This window comes from Myotis yumanensis, unplaced genomic scaffold, assembly GCF_028538775.1.
Source record: "Myotis yumanensis isolate MYYU_CA2020_CCGP unplaced genomic scaffold, mMyoYum1.0.hap1 SCAF_5, whole genome shotgun sequence".
Classification (NCBI taxonomy): Eukaryota; Metazoa; Chordata; class Mammalia; order Chiroptera; family Vespertilionidae; genus Myotis; species Myotis yumanensis.
Window position 1 is genome coordinate 34822831 of NW_027223756.1, and position 20000 is coordinate 34842830.

The 20000-nt window shown below is 37.5% G+C and overlaps 1 protein-coding gene and 1 pseudogene across 2 annotated transcripts in view; one reads left to right on the plus strand and one right to left on the minus strand.

Annotated features, from left to right (window-relative positions):
• AFF4 (ALF transcription elongation factor 4) overlaps nucleotides 1-20000 on the plus strand; it is an 84635-nt gene that overhangs the window by 37157 nt on the left and 27478 nt on the right. For both annotated transcript variants that reach the window (XM_070415009.1, XM_070415008.1), the window contains 2 exons: nucleotides 14363-14399; nucleotides 18792-18840. In XM_070415009.1, coding sequence (XP_070271110.1) covers nucleotides 14363-14399; nucleotides 18792-18840 — 86 coding nt within the window. The remainder of the gene's footprint in view (nucleotides 1-14362; nucleotides 14400-18791; nucleotides 18841-20000) is intronic.
• On the minus strand, nucleotides 11913-12765 carry LOC139010495 (small ribosomal subunit protein eS26-like; annotated as a pseudogene).

Below are 20000 nucleotides of genomic sequence, written 5' to 3' on the forward strand. Positions count from 1 at the left end.
TTGCTTTTCTTTTAACTTTTTTTAAGAGGACTTTTTTTGGTAAATCACAGAGGTAAAATAAGTAATTTCTAGAAGAAATGGGCTTAGAAAACGAGTATGGAGGTAAAAGAAGGGCCCTTGGAGCTTGAGAGTGAGGAAGCTAATGGTAACATGCCTCAGGGAGGGAGAGTGAAGGGGGTAAGAGAGCTCACTGGGTCCTCCTAAGGGTTTTAAGGGTCAAGATTTTATAGGAAGCCGAGGCCGGTTTGGCTCGGTGGATGGGGCGTCGGCCTGCGGACTGAGGGGTCCCGGGTTCGATTCCGGTCAGGGGCATGTGCCTGGGTTGTGGGCACATTCCCAGTGGGGGATGTGCAGGAGGCGGCTGGTCGATGTTTCTCTCTCATCGGTGTTTCTGGCTCTCTGTCTCTCTCCCTTCCTCTCTGTGGAGAATCAATGAAATATATTTAAAAAAAAAAAAAAAGATTTTATAGGAAGTCCTAAGGCAGTGGTTCTCAACCTTGGCTGCACATTAGAATCACCTGGGAATCTTTTTAAAATCCTGATTTCTGGGCCTCATCCCCCGGAAATTGTTTCTTTGTTACTAATGTTGTGGCCCCACCCCATAACAAAGAAACAGAATTTCTGGAGGATGAGGCCAGAAATCAGGATTTTAAAAAGATTCCCAGGTGAGTCTAATGTGCAGCCAAGGTTGAGAACCACTGTTCTAAGGGAAGATCTTAATAGACTATTAAGCAGCTTTCCAGGTGTGTCCTTACAGGGTTGTGGTCTCCACTGATTGATTGGCCGCCACCAGGTGAAGAGTTAATTATTCCAAGTAGCTGGTCCTAACGTCAGCAGTTGCTGGTTTTGTTGCTTATCTGGGCCTGGAGCTGAAATACAACAGTGATGAAACCATCTGAGTCACTGTAAGAACAATCCAGGTAGACACCACTATGTTACGTGCAGAGCGACAGGAACCGTGCAGAGCAACAGGAACTGGTGGGGTCAGACCAAACCTGGATTCAGCAACCGTGGTACTTGAGTTCTGACTAGGAAAGAATTCAGAGCCAAGACCCAAACTGTAAGAGAACATTTATTTGGTAAATTGCAGAGGTAGAAGATGTAATTTCTAGAAGAAATGGGCTTAGGAGACAAATTATGGAGGTAAAGGCAGGGCCCTTGGAGTTTGAGTTTGGAAGCTAATGGTAACATGCCTGGGGGGTCGGGGGAAGGGCATGCTCCAGGAGGGAGAGCCACTTCTAACTTCTTAAGGTGGAAACTTAGATCATAGATCGTAAACATTTCTTGTTTTAAGTATTTAAAACTACCAATTTTCCTTTAAGGTCTGCTTTAGTTGTATCTCACAAATTATGATATATTACGTTTTAATTATTCATTGCAAAATATTTCCTATGTGACTTTTCTGACCCATGGGTTATTCAGAAATATGTGGTTTTATTTTCAAATACTTAAGAATTTTCCAGATATCATTTTATTCATTGATTTATAATTTATTTACATTCTTTTCAGACAATATATGCTGTATAATTTCAGTCCTTTTAAAATTAAATGTTTATGGCCAAGTATATGATCTCTCTTGGTGACTGTTTCATGTGCACTAGATACAATATGGTTATATATATCAGTTAGATAAAGTAATCTATATTTAACTATTGTCTACTCTTTACTGAAAGGAGAGTGTTGACATCTTCATCTGTTTTTACTGATCTGTTTCCTCTTTCTGTTTTGTGTGTTTTTAGTTCATGTATTTTGCAGCTTTGTCAAATAGTACATAACATTTAGAATTGCTGTGTCTTTCTGATGAATTGGTCCTTTTTTTACATTATGAGATGTCCCTCTTTATATTTGGTATTAATGCTTGTTTCAAAGTCTATTTTGATATTCATATAGATACTACAGCTTTCTTTTATTCTATTTCTTGTGTTATTTAATAGCTATGCCTCTTTTTAATTATAAAATTACAGCTTGAGTTTATTAGAAGATTTTGAATATAAGTTCATAGTTATAGTTAATACCTACTTTTTCTTTTTGAGGATAACAGTTTTATTGAGATATAATATACATGCCATTCAGTTCATCCATTTAAATATATTTTTATTGATTTCAAAGAGGAAGGGAGAGGGAGAGATAGAAACATCAATGATGAGAATCATTGATCGCCTGCCTCCTGCATGCCCCCCTACTGGGGATCAAGCCTGCAATCTGGGCATGTGCCCTAACCGGGAATCAAAAAGTGACCTCCTGGTTCATAGGTTGGCGCTCAACCACTGAGCCACTGCAGGAGGGCAGTTCATCCATTTAAGATGTACTATTTACTGTTTTTTAGTATATTCAGAGTTGTGCAACCATCAAGACAATTATTTCAGAACATTTTCATCACCCCAAAAAGAAACCCTACTAAAGGGAGTTAGCAGTTACCCTTCTATAGCCTCCAACCATTCTTCACACCCCAACCCTAGGCAACCACTAATCTTAAATTATAGTTCTATAGATTCATCTATTCTGGGTATTTTATGTAAATGAAATCATACAATATATAGTCTTGTGACTGGATCTTTCACCTAGCATGATATTTTCAAGGCTCATGTATGTTATAGCATGTGTCAGTACTTCATTCTTTTTATGGCTGAGTATATTTTATTGTATGGAAATATCATATTTTGTTTAACTGTTCAGTTGACATTTGGGTTGTTTTCAGTTTTTTGCTATTAAGGCAAATACTGCTGTAAATATTTTTATAGACATATGTTTTTAATTCCCTTGTTTATATACCCGGGAGTAGAAATGCTAGGTCATATGGTAACTCTGTGTTTAATATATGAGGAACTGTCTGATAATTTTCCAAAGTGGCTGGTCCATTTTACATAACCCACTAGCAGTTGATGAGAGTTTGAATTTCTCCACATCCTGGCCAGCTAGCTTGTTACTTTCTTTTTGATTATAGCTATTTTAGTAGGTGCAAATTGGTATGTCACTGTGGTATTGATATTTATTTCTCTGATGGTTAATGATGCTGAGAATATTTTCATGGCCTTATTGCCCTTTGTATATCTTATTTGGAGATGTATCCAGATATTTTGCTGATTTTTAAATTGGGTTGTCTTTTTATTATTAAGTTGTAGGAGTTCTTTATATACATATTTATTTATTTATTCTTTATATATTTTAGAGTCAGTCCGTTATCATATATATGATTTGCAAAGTTTTTCTCCCATGCTTTGGGATATTTTTACTTTCTCTTCTCCTTTTTTTTTTTTTTTTTTTTTTTTACTTTCTTGATGGTATTCTTTAAAGCATAAAAATTTTTAATTTTGATGAAGTCCAGTTTATCAGTTTTTTGTTTGTGTTTTTGGTGTCAGAGCTAAGAAACCATTGTATGATCCAAGGTAACAAATATTTACACATATTTTCTTCTAAGAGTTTTATAGTTTTAAAGCTTACATTTAGGTCTTCGATCCATTTTGAGTTAGTTTTTGTGTTTAGTGTCAGGGATCCAACTTCATTCTTTTACATGGGCATGTCCAGTTGTCTCTCCACCATTTGTTGAAAACCCTATTCTTTCCCCATTGAATTATCTTTACACCCTTGTGGATAATCAGTTGACCATAATGTGTGTTTTTGTGGACTCTCAATTTTGTTTCATTGATCTGTTTGTCTATCTTTATGCCAATACTGTTGTCTTGATTACTACATCTTTGTAGTAAGTTTGAAATCAGAAAATGTGAGCCTTCCAGAACTGTTTTTGTGTGATTGCTCTAGGGTTTACCAAATCACAATTACTATCCAGTACCCTAGGCTGCATGGCCACAGTACCCACAGTTACTTTTCAGTAATGCGTCATTTCACATATAGCCTAATGCCTTACAACAGTATAACTTGAATTTCCTCCTTTTATTACCTGTGCTTTTATCATACATGCTACTTAATTATATGTCATAAACCTCACAATACATTATTTCCTATATTTAAAAAAATATTTTTATTTTCCTTTTTTATTTTTCAATGTAGTTTACATTCAGTATTATTTTATACTAGGGGCCCGGTTCACGAAATTCATGCACGGGGAGAGGGGAGGGTCCCTCAGCCTGACCTGCACCCTCTCCAATCTGGGAGCCCTCAGGGGATGTCCTACTGACGGCTTAGGCCTGCTTTCTGTGGTTCTCTGCTCTCTGCGGACCTGCCTGCTTGATGCTACCGCAGGCCATGGTGTCTGCTCTTTGTGGGGGCCCTGCGGGGAACTGCTTTGCCCCTTGCTGCCACAGCCAGGGGCAAGCAGGGCCCTGCTGTCCGCTCGCTCACTGCGAGGGACTGCTTGCCCCTTGCTGCCATGGCCAGGGGCAAGCAGGACCCTGTTGTCTGCCCACTCACTGCAGGGGACGTTCCCGTCCCACCCCCAGCCACTCAGTGCCTGTGCACGTAGGCCCGGAGTGGCCGGGGTCGTTCCGGGACCCTGGGCGCTCCGGGCCTATGCGCGGGCCTACAGGCTCAGAGCAGCCTGGGTCCCGAGGACACCTGTCCCCGGGACCCAGGCCGCTTGGCACCAGCGTGCACACTAGCGGCCGCCCCGTCCTCGGCCACTCGGCGCCTGCATATGCAGATTAACCCACCATCTTTGTTGGTTTAATTTACATACTCACTCCTGATTGGCTGTGGGGCGTTGCGAAGGTATGGTCAATTTGCATCTTTCTTCTTTATTAGTGTAGATTAGTTTTAGATGTACAGCATAGTGGTTAGACAATCATACACTTTACAAAGTGATCTCTTGGCATTTCATATGCCCATCTACATAGTTATTACACTATTATTGACTATATTCCCTATGCTGTACTTTACTACCATATTGCACCCACTGACTACCATATTGTACTTCAATGTCTTTCAATGTATTTGTCTTTCAATGTCTGACTTATTTCACTTAGCATAATGCTCTCTGGGCCCATCCATGCTCTCACAAATGCTAAGATTTCATTCTTTCATATGCCCGAGTAATATTCCATTGTTATATATGTACTACAGCTTTTATATCCAGTCTATTGATGGGCACTTGGGTTGCTTTCATATCTTGGCTGTAAATAAAACTGTAATGAACATAGGGGTACATATACTCTTTCCAGTTAGTGTTTTGGTTTCTTCAGATATATACCCAGAAGTGGAATTGCTGGATCATAAGGCAGTCCCATTTAAAAATTTTTTAGGAACCTACATACTGTTTTTCATAGTGGCTGTATGGATCTGCATTCCCACCAACAGTGCATGATGTTTCCCTTTTCTCCACATTCTTGCCAACACTTGTTCTTTGTTGAATTTTTAATTCCTGGTCAGGGCACATGCTCAGGTTCCGGCTTGATCCCCAGGAGGGGGTGTGTAGGAAGCAGCCGATAGATGATTCTCTGTCATGGATGTTTCTGTCTATCCCTCTCCCTTCCTCTCTCTGAAAATCAATAAAAACTTATTTTTTAAAAAGAATGAATTTTGGAGTCTGTTGAATGTTTTGTTGACTCTATTGATATAAAAGGATTTTCCCATTTTTTAAAATATTTAATTTCAGAGAGGAAGAAAGAGGGAGAGATAGAAACATCAATGATGAGAGAAAATCATTGATTGGCTGCCTCCTGCACGCTCCCCCTGGGGATCAAGCCCTTGACCGGAATCGAACCTGTGACCCTTTAGTCCGAAGGTCGACGCTCTATCCACTAAGCCAAACCGGCTAGGGCAGGAGTTTCCCATTTTTGATCTGTAACATGTGAGCTACCTCAGTTATTTAAAATTTTTAAATCAATATTACATTTCTGGTTAAAAAACTTCACTCTGCCTTATGTAGTTTTGAATTTGATTTTCAAAAACTTTTTTTTAAAAGAATTTTTATATCTGTATTCCTGAGGGATATTGGTCTGTAATTTGTTGTAGTTATATCTGTGTCTGGTTTTGGTATCAGAGTAATTCTGATGTCATAGAGTGAGTTGGGACATAACTTTCTCCTCAATTTTCTGGAATAGTTTGTATAAAATTGATACTACTTCTTCCTTGACCATTTATTAAAATTCACCAGTGAAACCCTTTGACTGTTGAGCTTTCTTTGTAGGACAGTTTTTAAGTAAAAATTACATTTATTTGATAGATGTAGAGCTAGTCATGTTATCTACTTCTCCTTGAATGTGCTTTGGTAGTTTGTGTCTTTCAAGGAATTTGTCCATTTTATCTACTGATTGTCAAAGACATCAAATTTATTGGTGTAGGTTTTTATAATATTCCCTTATACTTTTTATATTTCTTATTCTGGTTATTGGTAATTTATTTCTTCTCTTTCCTCTGGTTAGGGATTTGTCAGTTTTATAGATCTTTAAAAACTTTTTTTTTATCTCTATTGTTTTTCTCTTTTATTGCATTGATTTCCACTCTGATATTTATCACCTTTTTGTTTTCTTTTGGTTCATTGTGCTCTATTAAAAAAAATTCTTAAAGCAGAAACTAATGTCATTGTTTTGAGATCTTTCTCACTTTCTAGTATATGCTTTTAGTGTTATAATTTTCTTCCTAAATAATGTTTTATCTGCAACTCACAAAGTTTAGTATGTGTTGTGTTATTTCTGGCATGTGAGGTATTCCAACAGTTTAGGTCTTCTCAATATGGAAAAGTTGATAGAATTGCTCACATTCATTTGCTATTAGCTGTGGCATATTGCAATTTTAAGTGTGGCTTGGTTAAGATTATTTACAAATTACATTAACTGGTCTTAATTCAACAATCTTCACTAATGCACACATGGCTTAAAAAATAACTACAGTGAAACTACTGAATGAAAATAACAATAAAATGCATTTCTGAGCACGCAAGAAAATGGCAGCGTTTTTATTTTCTTTCTCCTACTATGAACTCTTTATCTGCCATGGTACAAAGCAGAAACAAGTATGCCATAAACAGACCTACATTATCAATATGAATATGCATTTATATCTCTAACCTTGCTTTTTGTGTATAATGTACTTACAAAATTGTAATGAAATTATGCAAGCATCACAATTTATACTCAGTGATATTTTGAGTTATGTGATAATTCAGTTCTGTTCTTATACATCAAAATTTAGTAAAATTTTATTAAAATCTCTTTTGAGGTTGCCCCCAATGTTCTATACCAGCAGTTCTCAACCTGTGGGTCGCGACCCCTTTGGGGGTCGAACGAACCTTTCACAGGGGTCGCCTAAAGACCATTGGAAAACACATATATAATTACATATTGTTTACAGTAGCAAAATTACAGTTATGAAGTAGCAACGAAAATAACTTTATGGTTGGGGGTCGCCACAACATGAGGAACTGTATTAAAGGGTGGCAGCATTAGGAAGGTTGAGAGCCACTGTCTATACCTTTGTCCAAAAATTTGGTCTTTCTGCTTCTGTGAAAATGACTGAAATCATGTTCAGAGAGAAAACAGAATATACTAAAATGCATTTCTTTGTCAGGAAACTATTGAAACAAGCTTAATAAGCAGAGCTGAGCCCTAACCAGTTTGGTTCAGTGGATAGAGCATCAGCCTGCAGACTGAAAGGTCCTAGGTTTGATTCCTGTCAAGGGCATGTACCTTGGTTGTGGGCATATCCCCAGTGGGAGGTGTGCAGGAGGCAGCTGATCGATGTTTCTCTCTCATTGATGTTTCTAACTCTCTATTCCTTTCCCTTCCTCTCTGTAAAAAATAAATAAAATATATTTAAAAAAAAAAAAGAGCTGAAGCTTCAGGACACATATATTGAAATAAATTATGCAGTGTACAGTTAGCTATAATGGATGGCAATACAGGTGCTTATGTTAGTCTCTTTATGATATTTGTTAGATTCTTTTTCAGTTATAAAATATTTGAAGAGCCAGGTACTATTTTGTGCACCACTCAAGGAAAGATAAAACAGAAAAATAGCCCAGCCAGCATAGCTTAGAGATTTAGCATCCACCTATGAATGGCATATGTTCGGGTTGCAGGATTGATCACCAGTAGGGGCCGTGCAAGTGGCAGCTGGTCAATGATTTTCTCTCATTAATGTTTCTATCTCTCTCCTCCCTTCCCCTCTGAAATTAAATATATATATATATATATATATATATATATATATATTAGAAAAACAAATCCTAAAGTATAATTTCTTTTCCTTCTTCCCCACTCCTGTCTCTTTTTTTCATGGAGAATCTATGTGACACTTCTGAATATTTTTTAGAAGAGGAAGAAGTTCACTGGTTATTTTTTACCCTAGTTATCTCACTTAAAAATGAGTTAACACCTCTCTCTCTTTTTCTCTCCCCTTCTCCCTCTCCCTACCTCCCCCTTCTAGCCCCCTTTCTCTTCTTTCCCTCACACACAAGTCCCAAATATGCTAAATCTTTTCATAACATTTTTTAAAAATAATAAACCCTCTTGTCCTTTCAGGGTAGAGATGATGTTTTAACAATGAATGTCATTACTATATATTTTTTATTGTTGACAGAAACTATTATGACTTTATATGTGCAAACTTTCAAGACTTGGAAACAATTTTCTAATTTCAGTGGATTTTGAACCTATTTGCTAAAAATATTAAAATGGAATCTTTTTGTTTTCTCTAAAAATATTTATATCAGTGAACATTGGTAATCTAGCTTAATTTCAATAGAAACTTTTGCATAATTAAGGTATAGGATTGAAATTTGGTATCATGACTTAGTAAGTGTAGCAATTAGTTTTACTTTTGCAATTCTTTTATTTGTGTAGCAGTGTCTTTGAAATATCCAATGAAGCCAAACATCAAAATAAGCCATTTAAAAATGTTTATTAAAGTTACATTGATTAATAAAATTACATAGGTTTCTGTGCCAGGCCAGCACAGCCAAGGGTGGTTCGGTGAGCCTGGTGGGGGGGGAGGGGGGTGAAGGATGTAGAAAAGACAGACAAAGAGAATAAGGTGGGTCTGGTGGATCTTCCTGTGCCTGGCTGAGGCCACAGAGAGAGATCCAGACAGCAAGCTGAGCCTTTTTTTTAATAGCCAGAGGTAAACAAGGTAGTGGTCACCATAGTTATAATGTTCTTGTGAGTTTCACTTGTTTTGGCAGCACTTGCTACATCTCCCTCAGCCCATTAGCTACCCAGATAAGATCTAAGGAGAGTCATAAGGTCAAGCCTAATTATGCTAAGAGGGCTGTGCCCTCTAAGCTGGGACTTGTTTGTGGCTTTGTCAACAGGTCAGTTCGAGGCTTTAACCCTATAGCTGCTTCCTACAGGTTTCAAGTGTGGGTTTCTATAATACATCATTGTATTGTATGTTCAACACCCAAAGTCAGGTCTCCTTCCATCAATCACCATTTATCCACCTTTTATCCTCTTCTACCTATCTACCTACCTCCACCCCTCAATAAGCCAATGTTAGTGTTACACCTTTGAAGTACTATTTTGTGTGTGTAGGAAAAGTATTATTGCCATTAATAAGTATAATTTTAAAGTTAATCTAAAATATTATTTATTCTTTTTTCTGAGCCCTTTAAAATGTCAATATTTTAGTTATATATATCAAAATTAATAATAAAATATACAGTTGATCCTTATGAGGATTTTTTTTCAATCTGCCTATTAAGTGGATGCATGTAGTTCAAACCCATGTTTTTCAAGGATCAACTATACATATTTTGGAGATAAAAATGCAAAAATTTCTTAGTGATGGGGAGTGCATGAACAAAAAAGCTTGAATACCAATTTGTTTCAGTTGTAATCATCTACTTGGACCACTGGAGTAATCTCCTAATATCATTACTTCATTCTAGTTTTTCCAAAGCTGTTCTCCACTTCTTAATAGCAAGACTGATCTTCCCAGCATGCATTTGTCATTGTATTTGTCATTGTATAATTCTTCTGCTCATTAGAAAATGCACACACACAAATCTTTAATATGATCTGTAACAGCTACAAGATATATAATCCAGCTTCTCGGGTCTTGAGTCTCATTTCTCACCACTCTTCCTTCTGGACTAATAATGTGTTTGTATTTGCCCTTCCTTATGCTTTCATAATTTCTAATTTACCTATATTTTCATGAGTAGTTGCAAAGATAGTCATTGACATTATTCAGATGGGTGTTAAGCTCCATGAGGACAAGGCCCTTGTTTGTTTTTGCTTATCATTCTATTTTTCCAGTACTTAGATGTGAGTGAATGTCATGCCAGAGAGTTTGTGTTTCATCCATTAGAGCAGGGGTGGGGAACATCCTGCCTGCAGACCGTATACGGCCCATGAAATCATTTGATCTGGACCTGCCAAGGCATCAGGGGTGAATTAATTAAATGTTTGACCAAATATAGCAGGCTAATTTTTAAGTTGATAATTTTGTATAGCCTGTAGATGATGTTGTAAATATCCAAATGGCCCTTGGCAAAGAATAGATTCCTCACCTTTGCATTAGAGACTCTATGAAAAATAGGAGAGCCTTGGCTGGGTGGCTCGGGTGGAACCTCTTCCCTGTGTGCCAGGGTTGCGAGTTCTATCCCTGGTCAGGGCATGTGCAGGAATCCACCAGTAAATGCATGAATGGGTGGAACAACAGATCTTCCCTCCCTCCCTTCCTTTCCTCCTCTTCCCTCCTTCCCTCTCTCCCTCCCTCCCTCCTTCCCTCCTCTCCGTCCCTCAAATCAATTTTTTAAAAAAGGAAAAATAGGAGAGTAATGATGTCACATACTAAGACTTGAACTTTAGAAAGGTTAGCTAGAGGCTGTAGTTGACTGAAGAAGAAAAGAAGAAAGACTGGAGTCAGGTAGATGCATTAGGTAGCCATTGTAGTTGAGGACCTGAATGAAATCTTTGCATGGAGAGGAGATAGTGTTACACTTAGTAGATGTTTTGAAGATAGAATCCAGTAGCACTTGGTGACTGACTAGTTATTGTGGGACGTGAGGGAAAGGAGTCAGAAATTACCTAAAAGCTTGGGCTATTAATTTTTAGACCACTTAGGTAAATTAGCAGTTCAATGGAATGGAGGATTCTTTTCATTTTTTAAAATGTATATTTTTATTGATTTCAGAGAGGAAATGAGAGGGAGAGATAGAAACATCAGTGGTGAGAGAAAATCATTGATCAGCTGCCTCCTGGATGCACCTCTCCAGGGACTAAGCCCACAACCTGGACTTGTGCCCTAACTAGGAATTGAATTGAACTGTGACCTCCTGGTTCATAGGTTAACACTCAACCACTTAGCCACACTGGTTGAACAATTCTTTTCATTTTTGACGCAGTTCACAGGAGTAACCTTCTGGACACTGCTTTATTTATAAGTTTTTATAACTTTATTGAGATATAATTCACATACCATGCAATTCACCCATTTGAAGTATACAATTAAATGGTTTTGAGTATATTTATAGACATGTGCTACAACCATCACTACAATTTCAGAACATTTTCATCACCCAAAAAAGAAATTCTCTATTCTTTAGCTATTACCTCCTTTTCTTCTGTCCCCTGCCAGCCCTACACAAGCACTAATCTACTCTACCTCAAGATTTTCCTTTTCTGGACATTTCATATAAATGGAATTATACCATATGTGGTCTTTTACACTTGGATTCTTTCACCTAGCAAAATGTTTTCAAGGTTCTTCCAAGTTGTAACTTGTAACAGTACTTCATTCCTTTTTATGGCCAAATAATATTTTATTGTATAACATATATCACAATTTGTATACATTCATCAGTTGAAGGACATCTGGGTTGTTTCAAGCTTTAGGCTATTATGAATAATGTTACTGTAAACATTTGGGTGCAAGTTTTTGCGTGGTCATGTTTTCATTTTGCTTGCTCATATAGTAACTCTATATTTAATCATTTAAGGAACTGCCAGAATGTTCCCCAAAGCAGCTAGCTACACCGGTTTACATTCCCACTAGGCTTTCAATTTCTCCATATCCTTGACAGCACTTATCTGTCTTTATTATTCTAGTCATCCTAGTGAGTATGAAGTGGTATCTATCGCATTGTGGATTTGATTTGTATTTCTCCTGATGAGAAATGATGTCAAACAACATCTTTTCATGTGCTTACTGGCCATCTGAATATCTTTCTTGGGGAAATATATATTTAGATCCTTTGCCCATTTTTCAATTGAGTTGTCCTTTTTTTTTTTTACATATAATTTCCATTTTATTTTTTCCCAGATAACTTTTCTTTAGTTCTTAATGGCTTAGCTCCATACGTAGGCCTTGGTGGAGGTCGCAGGGCAGCACTCGCAAGTCTTAATTGGGGTGAGGGTGTTTGGTTCTTCTGGGTTTCATGAGACTGATTCCTGATTACCTTGCTGTGAATGGCATAATTCACACAGTAATGTAGTTTTATATACAGCTTGGGAAGCACATACTAGTAAGCATCAAGACAGTCGCTTTGGAAATGTCCCTAACAGCTATGGCCTCTACTATATTTTGAATGACTAACTTCTTTTAAATTTAATTAATTTTTAAAATATATTTTTATGTGATTTCAGAGAGGAAGAGAGAGAGAGCACATCAGTGATAGAGAATCATTGATCAGCTCCCTCCTGCACACTGGAGATCAAGCCCACAACTCGGGCATATTCCCTGACTGGGAATCGAACCATGACCTCCTGGTTCATAGGTTGATGCTCAACTCTTGAGTCATCCTGACTGAATGAAGAACTTCTTAATGGCCTGGTCCTTGGGCATGTATCAGGTGCAGTTAATGCCATGAATAGGCCGCACATGCCTGTGTCCTTTTTTGGCATGACTGTTGTTCCTTCTATTCTTGGTCATCTTGGAAGTGAGGAACCAAGAAAGTTAGATTATTTGTATTTTTACCATTAAGTGGTAAGAGCTCTTTATATGTTGTAGATGTCAGTCTCATCAGATAATATGATTTGCAAATATTTTCTCCCCATTCTGTGGGTTGTCTTATACTTTCCTGATAGTGTCTTTTGAAGCACAAAAGTTCTTAATTTTGATGAAGTCTAATTTATCTGGTTTGTGTCTTGTGCTTTTGGTATCATATGTAAGAATTCTTTGCCAAATCTAAAGTCATTAAGATTTGGCACTACATTATCTTCTAAGAGTTTTGTAGTTTTAGCTTTTAAATTTAGATCTTTGATTTAATTTATTTTTAAAAAATATTATCTGAAGTAAGCATCCTACTTCATTCTTTTGCATATGACTGTTCAGTTGTCCCAGTACCATTTGTTGAAAAGATTCTTCTTTCACTATTAGGTGGTCTTGGTACCCTTCTTGACTATCAGTTGACCACAGATGTAGTTTTTTTATAACTTTTTTTAATAGCAAAACTATATTTTAGGTTTCATACTGTTTGGATTTTTATTTCACAGATAATTATGTCATTAAAGGAAGATTGTGCTTATTTATTTTTTTTAAGATATGTTTTTATTGATTTCAGAGAGAGGCAGGGAGGCAGAGAGAGATATAGAAACATCAATGATGAGAGAGAATCATTGATCAGCTGCCTCCTACACACCCCCCTATTGGGGATTGAGCCCACAACCTGTGTGCTCCAACCAGGAATCAAGCTGTGATCTCCTGGTTCATAGATTGATGTTCAACCACTTAGCCACACCGGCCGGGCAATTGTGCTTATTTTAAATAGGCATTTAGGGATGTTTATGTGATTTCAGCACTATATGGTGTACCCCAGAATTAACCTAGAAAAATGGATAATTTACACATGTGAGACAGCTATTCTGATCGTGAAAGTTGAGTTTGGAAATTTGTGTTTCAATGACAGTGACATTTTGGCTTCCTTTTTACTGGTGCTTCCTGAGTACTTGGTACTGTGTGAGTATAGGGCATATAAATAAGTACATGACAGTTTCTTCAAGTTGCTAATTGTAAGATTCTGGAAGCAGAGAGGGGAAGGGAGTAAAATTACATGGGAATACCATTTAGGGTTTTTTAGTCTGTAAAAGTGGTATATTTTGAGATTGTATAGGTTGTATAGCTATTTTCACCCTAGTATACAGTCTTTGGTATTACCTTTTTAAAAATAAAAATAAAATAAACACTTTCTTAAGATCAAGAATCTTAAATTTAAATCATTTGCTTTTCCAGGCCTCTAAATTAGGATATGTATATCATGGATGCTGCTGAAAGAAATGAATGCTAAAGAAACACTATTAGGTTGCTTTCTGTATTAAGCTCTGGGAAAGTGCATTATTGACTACAAAATTGCTGAGGCTGATCAGATGGAATCATTAAATTCTTTTGTGTTTCTTTTATGTATTCTTAGGAACTCAACATACTTTTTCGTTGAATTAGCTGGAATTGAATAATTTAATTTGAAGCATTTTTCACTAATGAAACTTTTTCATATAATGTTACTATATAATTTATATCCCATTTATTATAGGAGACTCAGCAATCCAACTTTGGCCCTGGAGAACAAAGTGAGTATTTCTTTTACTTTTGGTTTTCTTGAACTTTTCCTTTCTCATGGTACAGCATATATTGCTTTAATAATTTTTTGCATATCTTATCCCAATTTTATCATCTGATGATTAGTAATGGGTTCAACTGAATCTTGATATGCTTAAAAAATGAAGAATTATGGATCATTGGAGATCAAAACTTTTTATTACTAAGTACTTGAACTACAAAGTTCATGAATTCAATTTGATTGACACCTTATAAAACTAAGAGCCATTCTGTCTTTCCATTTTCTTCATGAAGATACTTGGTTCTATGATAGCAAAATTCCATAGGGTCACTGTAGTTTATAATGGCTCGTCTCCTATTTGTATTTTTATTTATTCTTTTTGTCTGGGAATAAAGTCTGCGGTCTGCTACACAATCCTCCTCTACCTACTCTCTCTTGGCCTCTGAGAGGAACTTGAGAGGAAGATAGCCTTAGGGCAGGGGTGGTCAACCTTTTTGTGAGTGCGTGCCAAAACCAGCAAAATCTCTGACTCAAATTTCTTCTGCGTGCCAACCCTAATTCTTTGAGAACATGTTACGCCTACTTGATATCTCTTAAAGTGTACGTATGTGAAGAACCTTGAAGAAATAATATAAAATTCATTCGAGCGACAAAAACACAGTATATGATGTTGAAAAATACATTTATTTATTTTTTATTTTTTTAAATTAAATGTTTATTGTTCAGATTATTACATTGGTTCCTCTTTTTTCCCACCATAACTCCCCTCCACCCAGTTCCCACCCCACCCTCGGAGCCCTCACTCCCCACCCACTGTCCTCATCCATAGGTGCACGATTATTGTCCAATCTCTTCCCGCACCCCCCCACACCCCTTCCCCCCCCCCAAGAATAGTCAGTCCATTCCCTTTCTATGTCCCTGATTCTATTACAATCACCAGTTCATACTGTTCATCAGATTATTTATTCACTTGATTTTTAGATTCACTTGTTGATAGATGTGTATTTGTTGTTCATAATTTGTATCTTTACCTTTTTCTTCTTCCTCTTCTTAAAGGATACCTTTCAGCATTTCATATAATACTGGTTTGGTGGTGATGAACTCCTTTAGCTTTTTCTTATCTGTGAAGCTCTTTATCTGACCTTCACTTCTGAATGATAGCTTTGCTGGATAAAGTAGTCTTGGTTGTAGGTTCTTGGTATTCATCACTTTGAATATTTCTTGCCACTCCCTTCTGGCCTGCAAAGTTTCTGTTGAGAAATCAGCTGACATTCGTATGGGTACTCCCTTGTAGGTAACTGATTTTCTTTCTCTTGCTGCTTTTAGGATTCTCTCTTTGTCTTTTGCTCTTGGCATTTTAATTATGATGTGTCTTGGTGTGGTCCTCTTTGGATTCCTTTTGTTTGGGGTTCTATGCGCTTCCTGGACTTGGAAGTCTATTTCTTTCACCAGGTAGGGGAAGTTTTCTGTCATGATTTCTTCAAATAGGTTTTCAATATCTTGCTCTCTTTCTTCTTCTGGCACCCCTATAATTCGGATGTTGGTACGCTTGAAGCTGTCCCAGAGGCTCCTTACACTATTTTCGTATTTTTGGATTCTTTTTTCATTTTGCTTTTCCGGTTGGGTGTTTCTCGCTTCTTCATATTTCAAATCTTTGACTTGATTCTTGCGATCCTCTGGTCTGCTGTTGGGAGTCTGTATAATATTCTTTATTTCAGTCAGTGTATGCTTAATTTCTAGTTGGTTCTTTATCACAACATTGAGGGTTTCACTAGATTTCTTGAAGATCTCACTACATTTATCAGCGGTCTCACCAGTCTTCTTGAAGATCTTACTACATTTATCAGCGGTCTCACCAGTCTTTTCGAGGGCCTTATTAAATTTATCGGTGGCTTCTAGACAGTTCTTTAAAGACCTTAAAAGTGTGGTTTTGAACTCTATATCCAGCAGTTTGCTTTCCTCCATTTCTGTGGTTTGTGTCATGTTTTGCTGTGTCGATAGAGTGCCTTTCTGTGCTAAGTGTCCCAATTACCTGAGGTAGACACTCTTGGTGCACCCTCTTGTGGGCTTTGTGCACAGTCTTGTTGTAATTAAGCCTTGATTGTTGTAGTTATCACTGGGAGGAATTGACCTCCAGGCCAATTGGCTGTGAGAATCAGCTCTGTCTGCAGTGAGAGAACTTCTGTGCTGGAGACACCCCTCTGGGGCAAGACTTGCTTCAATGGGGCTTTGGTGCTTACTGAGTCTGCCCCCTGAGTGTGTCTTTTATGGTTCCATGGAGCTGCAAACTGGATGGTCCCACTCTGACCTCTGGGCTTCCTGGCTCCTGGATCTCTAGGGAGGTGCTAATCTAGCCTTTGCCTGAGGCTATCCAGCAAAAGCCATCCTGCAGGGCTTGGGCGGGGCAGGTCCCACCGGATCAACAGGGCGGGGCTAGCAGTTATGGCTGCTCTCAGTCTTGCCCTCAGAGGCTCTGCTTCTCAGTGTCCCAGTAATCGTTGCAAGCCCCTCGGAGAGAAAGCTGCCCTAGGGTTCTGACCGATGCCAGACAGTCCTGCTTCTCCTGTATGAGTCTGGGTCCCTAGAGACTCTCCCGGAACTGGAGCTCAGAGCCTGAGACTCCCTCCCGATTGAAAACGACAGCCGCGCCGTTAGTATTTTACTTCCGTACTGCGCCTCCTCTGAGTCTCGGTATGCTTTTCTCTTACCTTCTAGTTGTAGAATTTCCACTCAGCCAGCCTTCCTGTGGTTCTGGATGATGTTCGTTCCGTCTTTTAGTTGTATTTTTGAAGTGGTTGTTCGAGGCAGCAATCTCCGGTGTGTACCTATGCCGCCATCTTGGTTTCTCCATTTATTTTTTAATGTATACATGTACACTGATAGTCCGACAGAAAACTTTATGACTCCGTTTGATTTTATCAGTGGGACTTTTGCTGTTGCATCACTGATGACAGAGATTTTACATCAGGTTTATATTTCGTGAACTTCAGAGATATGCATGAGCTACTACTTTCATCCGTCAGGCTACTCCTATTATGAGACTTAACAAAATTCATCACTGAGAACAAAGATTCACAAGCGTATGTGGATGAAACCAAAACACTGGTCGGATCTAGGAAGGCAGGGAGAGTTAAGGCAGAGGCATAGAAATTGCTCTTCCCCTATCTCGTAAATTCATGTCTATAGTCTTTAAGATAACTTGTTATGTAAAATTATTTATTTATCTAAGATGCACCCACACTGAATTTATCTGAAAAATAAAAAAGTCGATATTAAGAAAAAATTATAAACGGTAGATTATAAGAGAGGGTTTCGAGTGCCAGCAAAAGTTACTGGCGTGCCATGTTTGGCACGCGTGCCAGAGGTTGCCCACCCCTGCCTTAGGGAATTCAGGCATGGTCCCAAGATCTGATGGCTGGTGGTAAGGTTAGGGTAAGGTCACGAACTGTAGCAAATGTCTAGGCTTCATTATATAGTTCTGTAACAAAACAAAGATTCTTTTTGTCAAGAGCAATACCTTCTTAAGTAAGATAGATTTATACTAGTAATAAGCTATTTTGGGAGCTAAAAATATGGAACTTTTGATACTTATTGTGTTATGTTTAGTGATCTTAAAGTCGAAACTAGAAGAATATCCCTTTTAATGTTAACAAAGTTTATGTATCTATTTCTTACTTCAGTGTTAAAGCTGTAGTTAAAGGAAAAAGGGACCTGACATTGTGATTATATAGAAAATAGAGCAGAGAATTTACATTTTCTCTCTTAAAATCTTTTAAGAATATCTCATTCTTAGTTCTACCCTCAACCCCCATTGTCTCTCCCCAAAGCTGACTATTGGCAAATGGGATCATAAGCTGCACCTACTCTTTATTACCTGTGTTGTTCACTTAATTTATTTTAGAGCTGTTTTTGTATCAGTATAAAGCTCTAGTTCATTCTTTTTAGCATTAAAATTGTGTTTATATTGTATGAAAGTACCATAATTTAACTAGTCCCTTCTTGAGGGACATTTGTTTCCAGATTTTGCTGTTACAAACTATACTATAATAAACATCCATGTATGCGTTTATATTTATGTATTCCTCCAGATAAACGTGCAAGGTAAATTTCTTTTATCATAATTGCTAAGTTAGTGGATATGTGTATTTAACAGTATTGATTAGATAATATTACCAGATTACCCTCCAAAAAGATTGCGTGAGTTTTTAGTTCTACCAACAGCATATGAACATGCCTATTTCCACTAGTATCTCATATTATTGGACTTTAAAGTGTTACAAATTTGATGAATGAAGAATTATATCTTGTTATTTTGATTTATATTTCCTTGAAGGTATTTTGATATTTTATAATCTAAATAGCCCTAGTTCAGTTGCTGATTTCTGCCTTCTTTTTATTCTAGAAAGATATAATCCTTCTTCTAAAACCTCAAATGGGCATCAGTCTAAATCGTAAGTTTATTGCTTAATAAGTTTAGTGTTTGTCTTTTTTGCTAAACGTCTGCATGTAGCATCTGGATATTTAGAACAATACTTAGAAATATGTACTTAATCTTTTAAGGCAGGGTTTGGCAAACTTTTATGTAAAGGGCCAGAGAGTGAAATATTTAGGCATTTAGGTTTTAAGGTCCAGGTGGTTTCCGTGTCAACTATTCAGCTCTGCCATCATAGCATGAAAGCTGCCACAGATCATGGGTGTTGATGAACGTAGTCCATGGCTGCATTCTATAAACCTTTCTTTATAAATAGGTGGTGGTCTGGATTTGGTTTGTGGGCCATAGTTTGCTCACCTCTGCTCTAATCACCTCTGAGATTACAGGTTTTATTTCCATCTCTTAGGCATGTGTGTACTGTGCTGAGTGTGTGCTGATAATTTGTTTTTAATAAGACATTAAAAAAGACTGGATTCTTCTTAGTAGGCCCTCCATTTAACCTCTAAATATAGAATATTAAAACAATGTAGTTTGAACTGTTATTAAGTTTCCCTACTTTCATTTTGTAGGCAGTACCTGGAGAAAACATCAAAATTTAATAGGATAGTGTATTAGGTGATAATAAATTCCAGAATGAACTCCTCCAATGGACGCAGATAGTAGGGGGGTGAGGGCATGTGCTGGGGGATGGGAGTGGCTGGGTAGAGGTCAATGGGGGAAAAAGGTGACTTATGTAATACTTTAAACAATAAAGAATTTAAATCGAAAAAAATGAATTCCTGAGACCACAAGTCATTTGTGTGAACAAAAAAAAGTTCTAAAGAAACTGTGGCCAGAAATAGTGTCAGCTCTATGCCATAACCACAATTTATATTAATAATCTCAGCCTCTTCAGATGACCATGATGAGACCTGAATGAGAATGAAAATATATGAATGCAACAAGTCCCACTTCACTGCTGAAGAATTCAAATTATATTCCTATTTATCATACCTTTTTATATGCAAAGAACTAATGGGGGCTTACCATATATGTGCATGTCACTTTGGGTTACTGAGGGAAAAGCAAGTGGGACCTTGAGTAGTCTGGTAAAAACTTTGACATGTTCACATGTGAATAGGTTCATTGAGCTGCATTATTAAATTATAAAGGCTGAGGGGAATTCAAAGTAAGTTATTT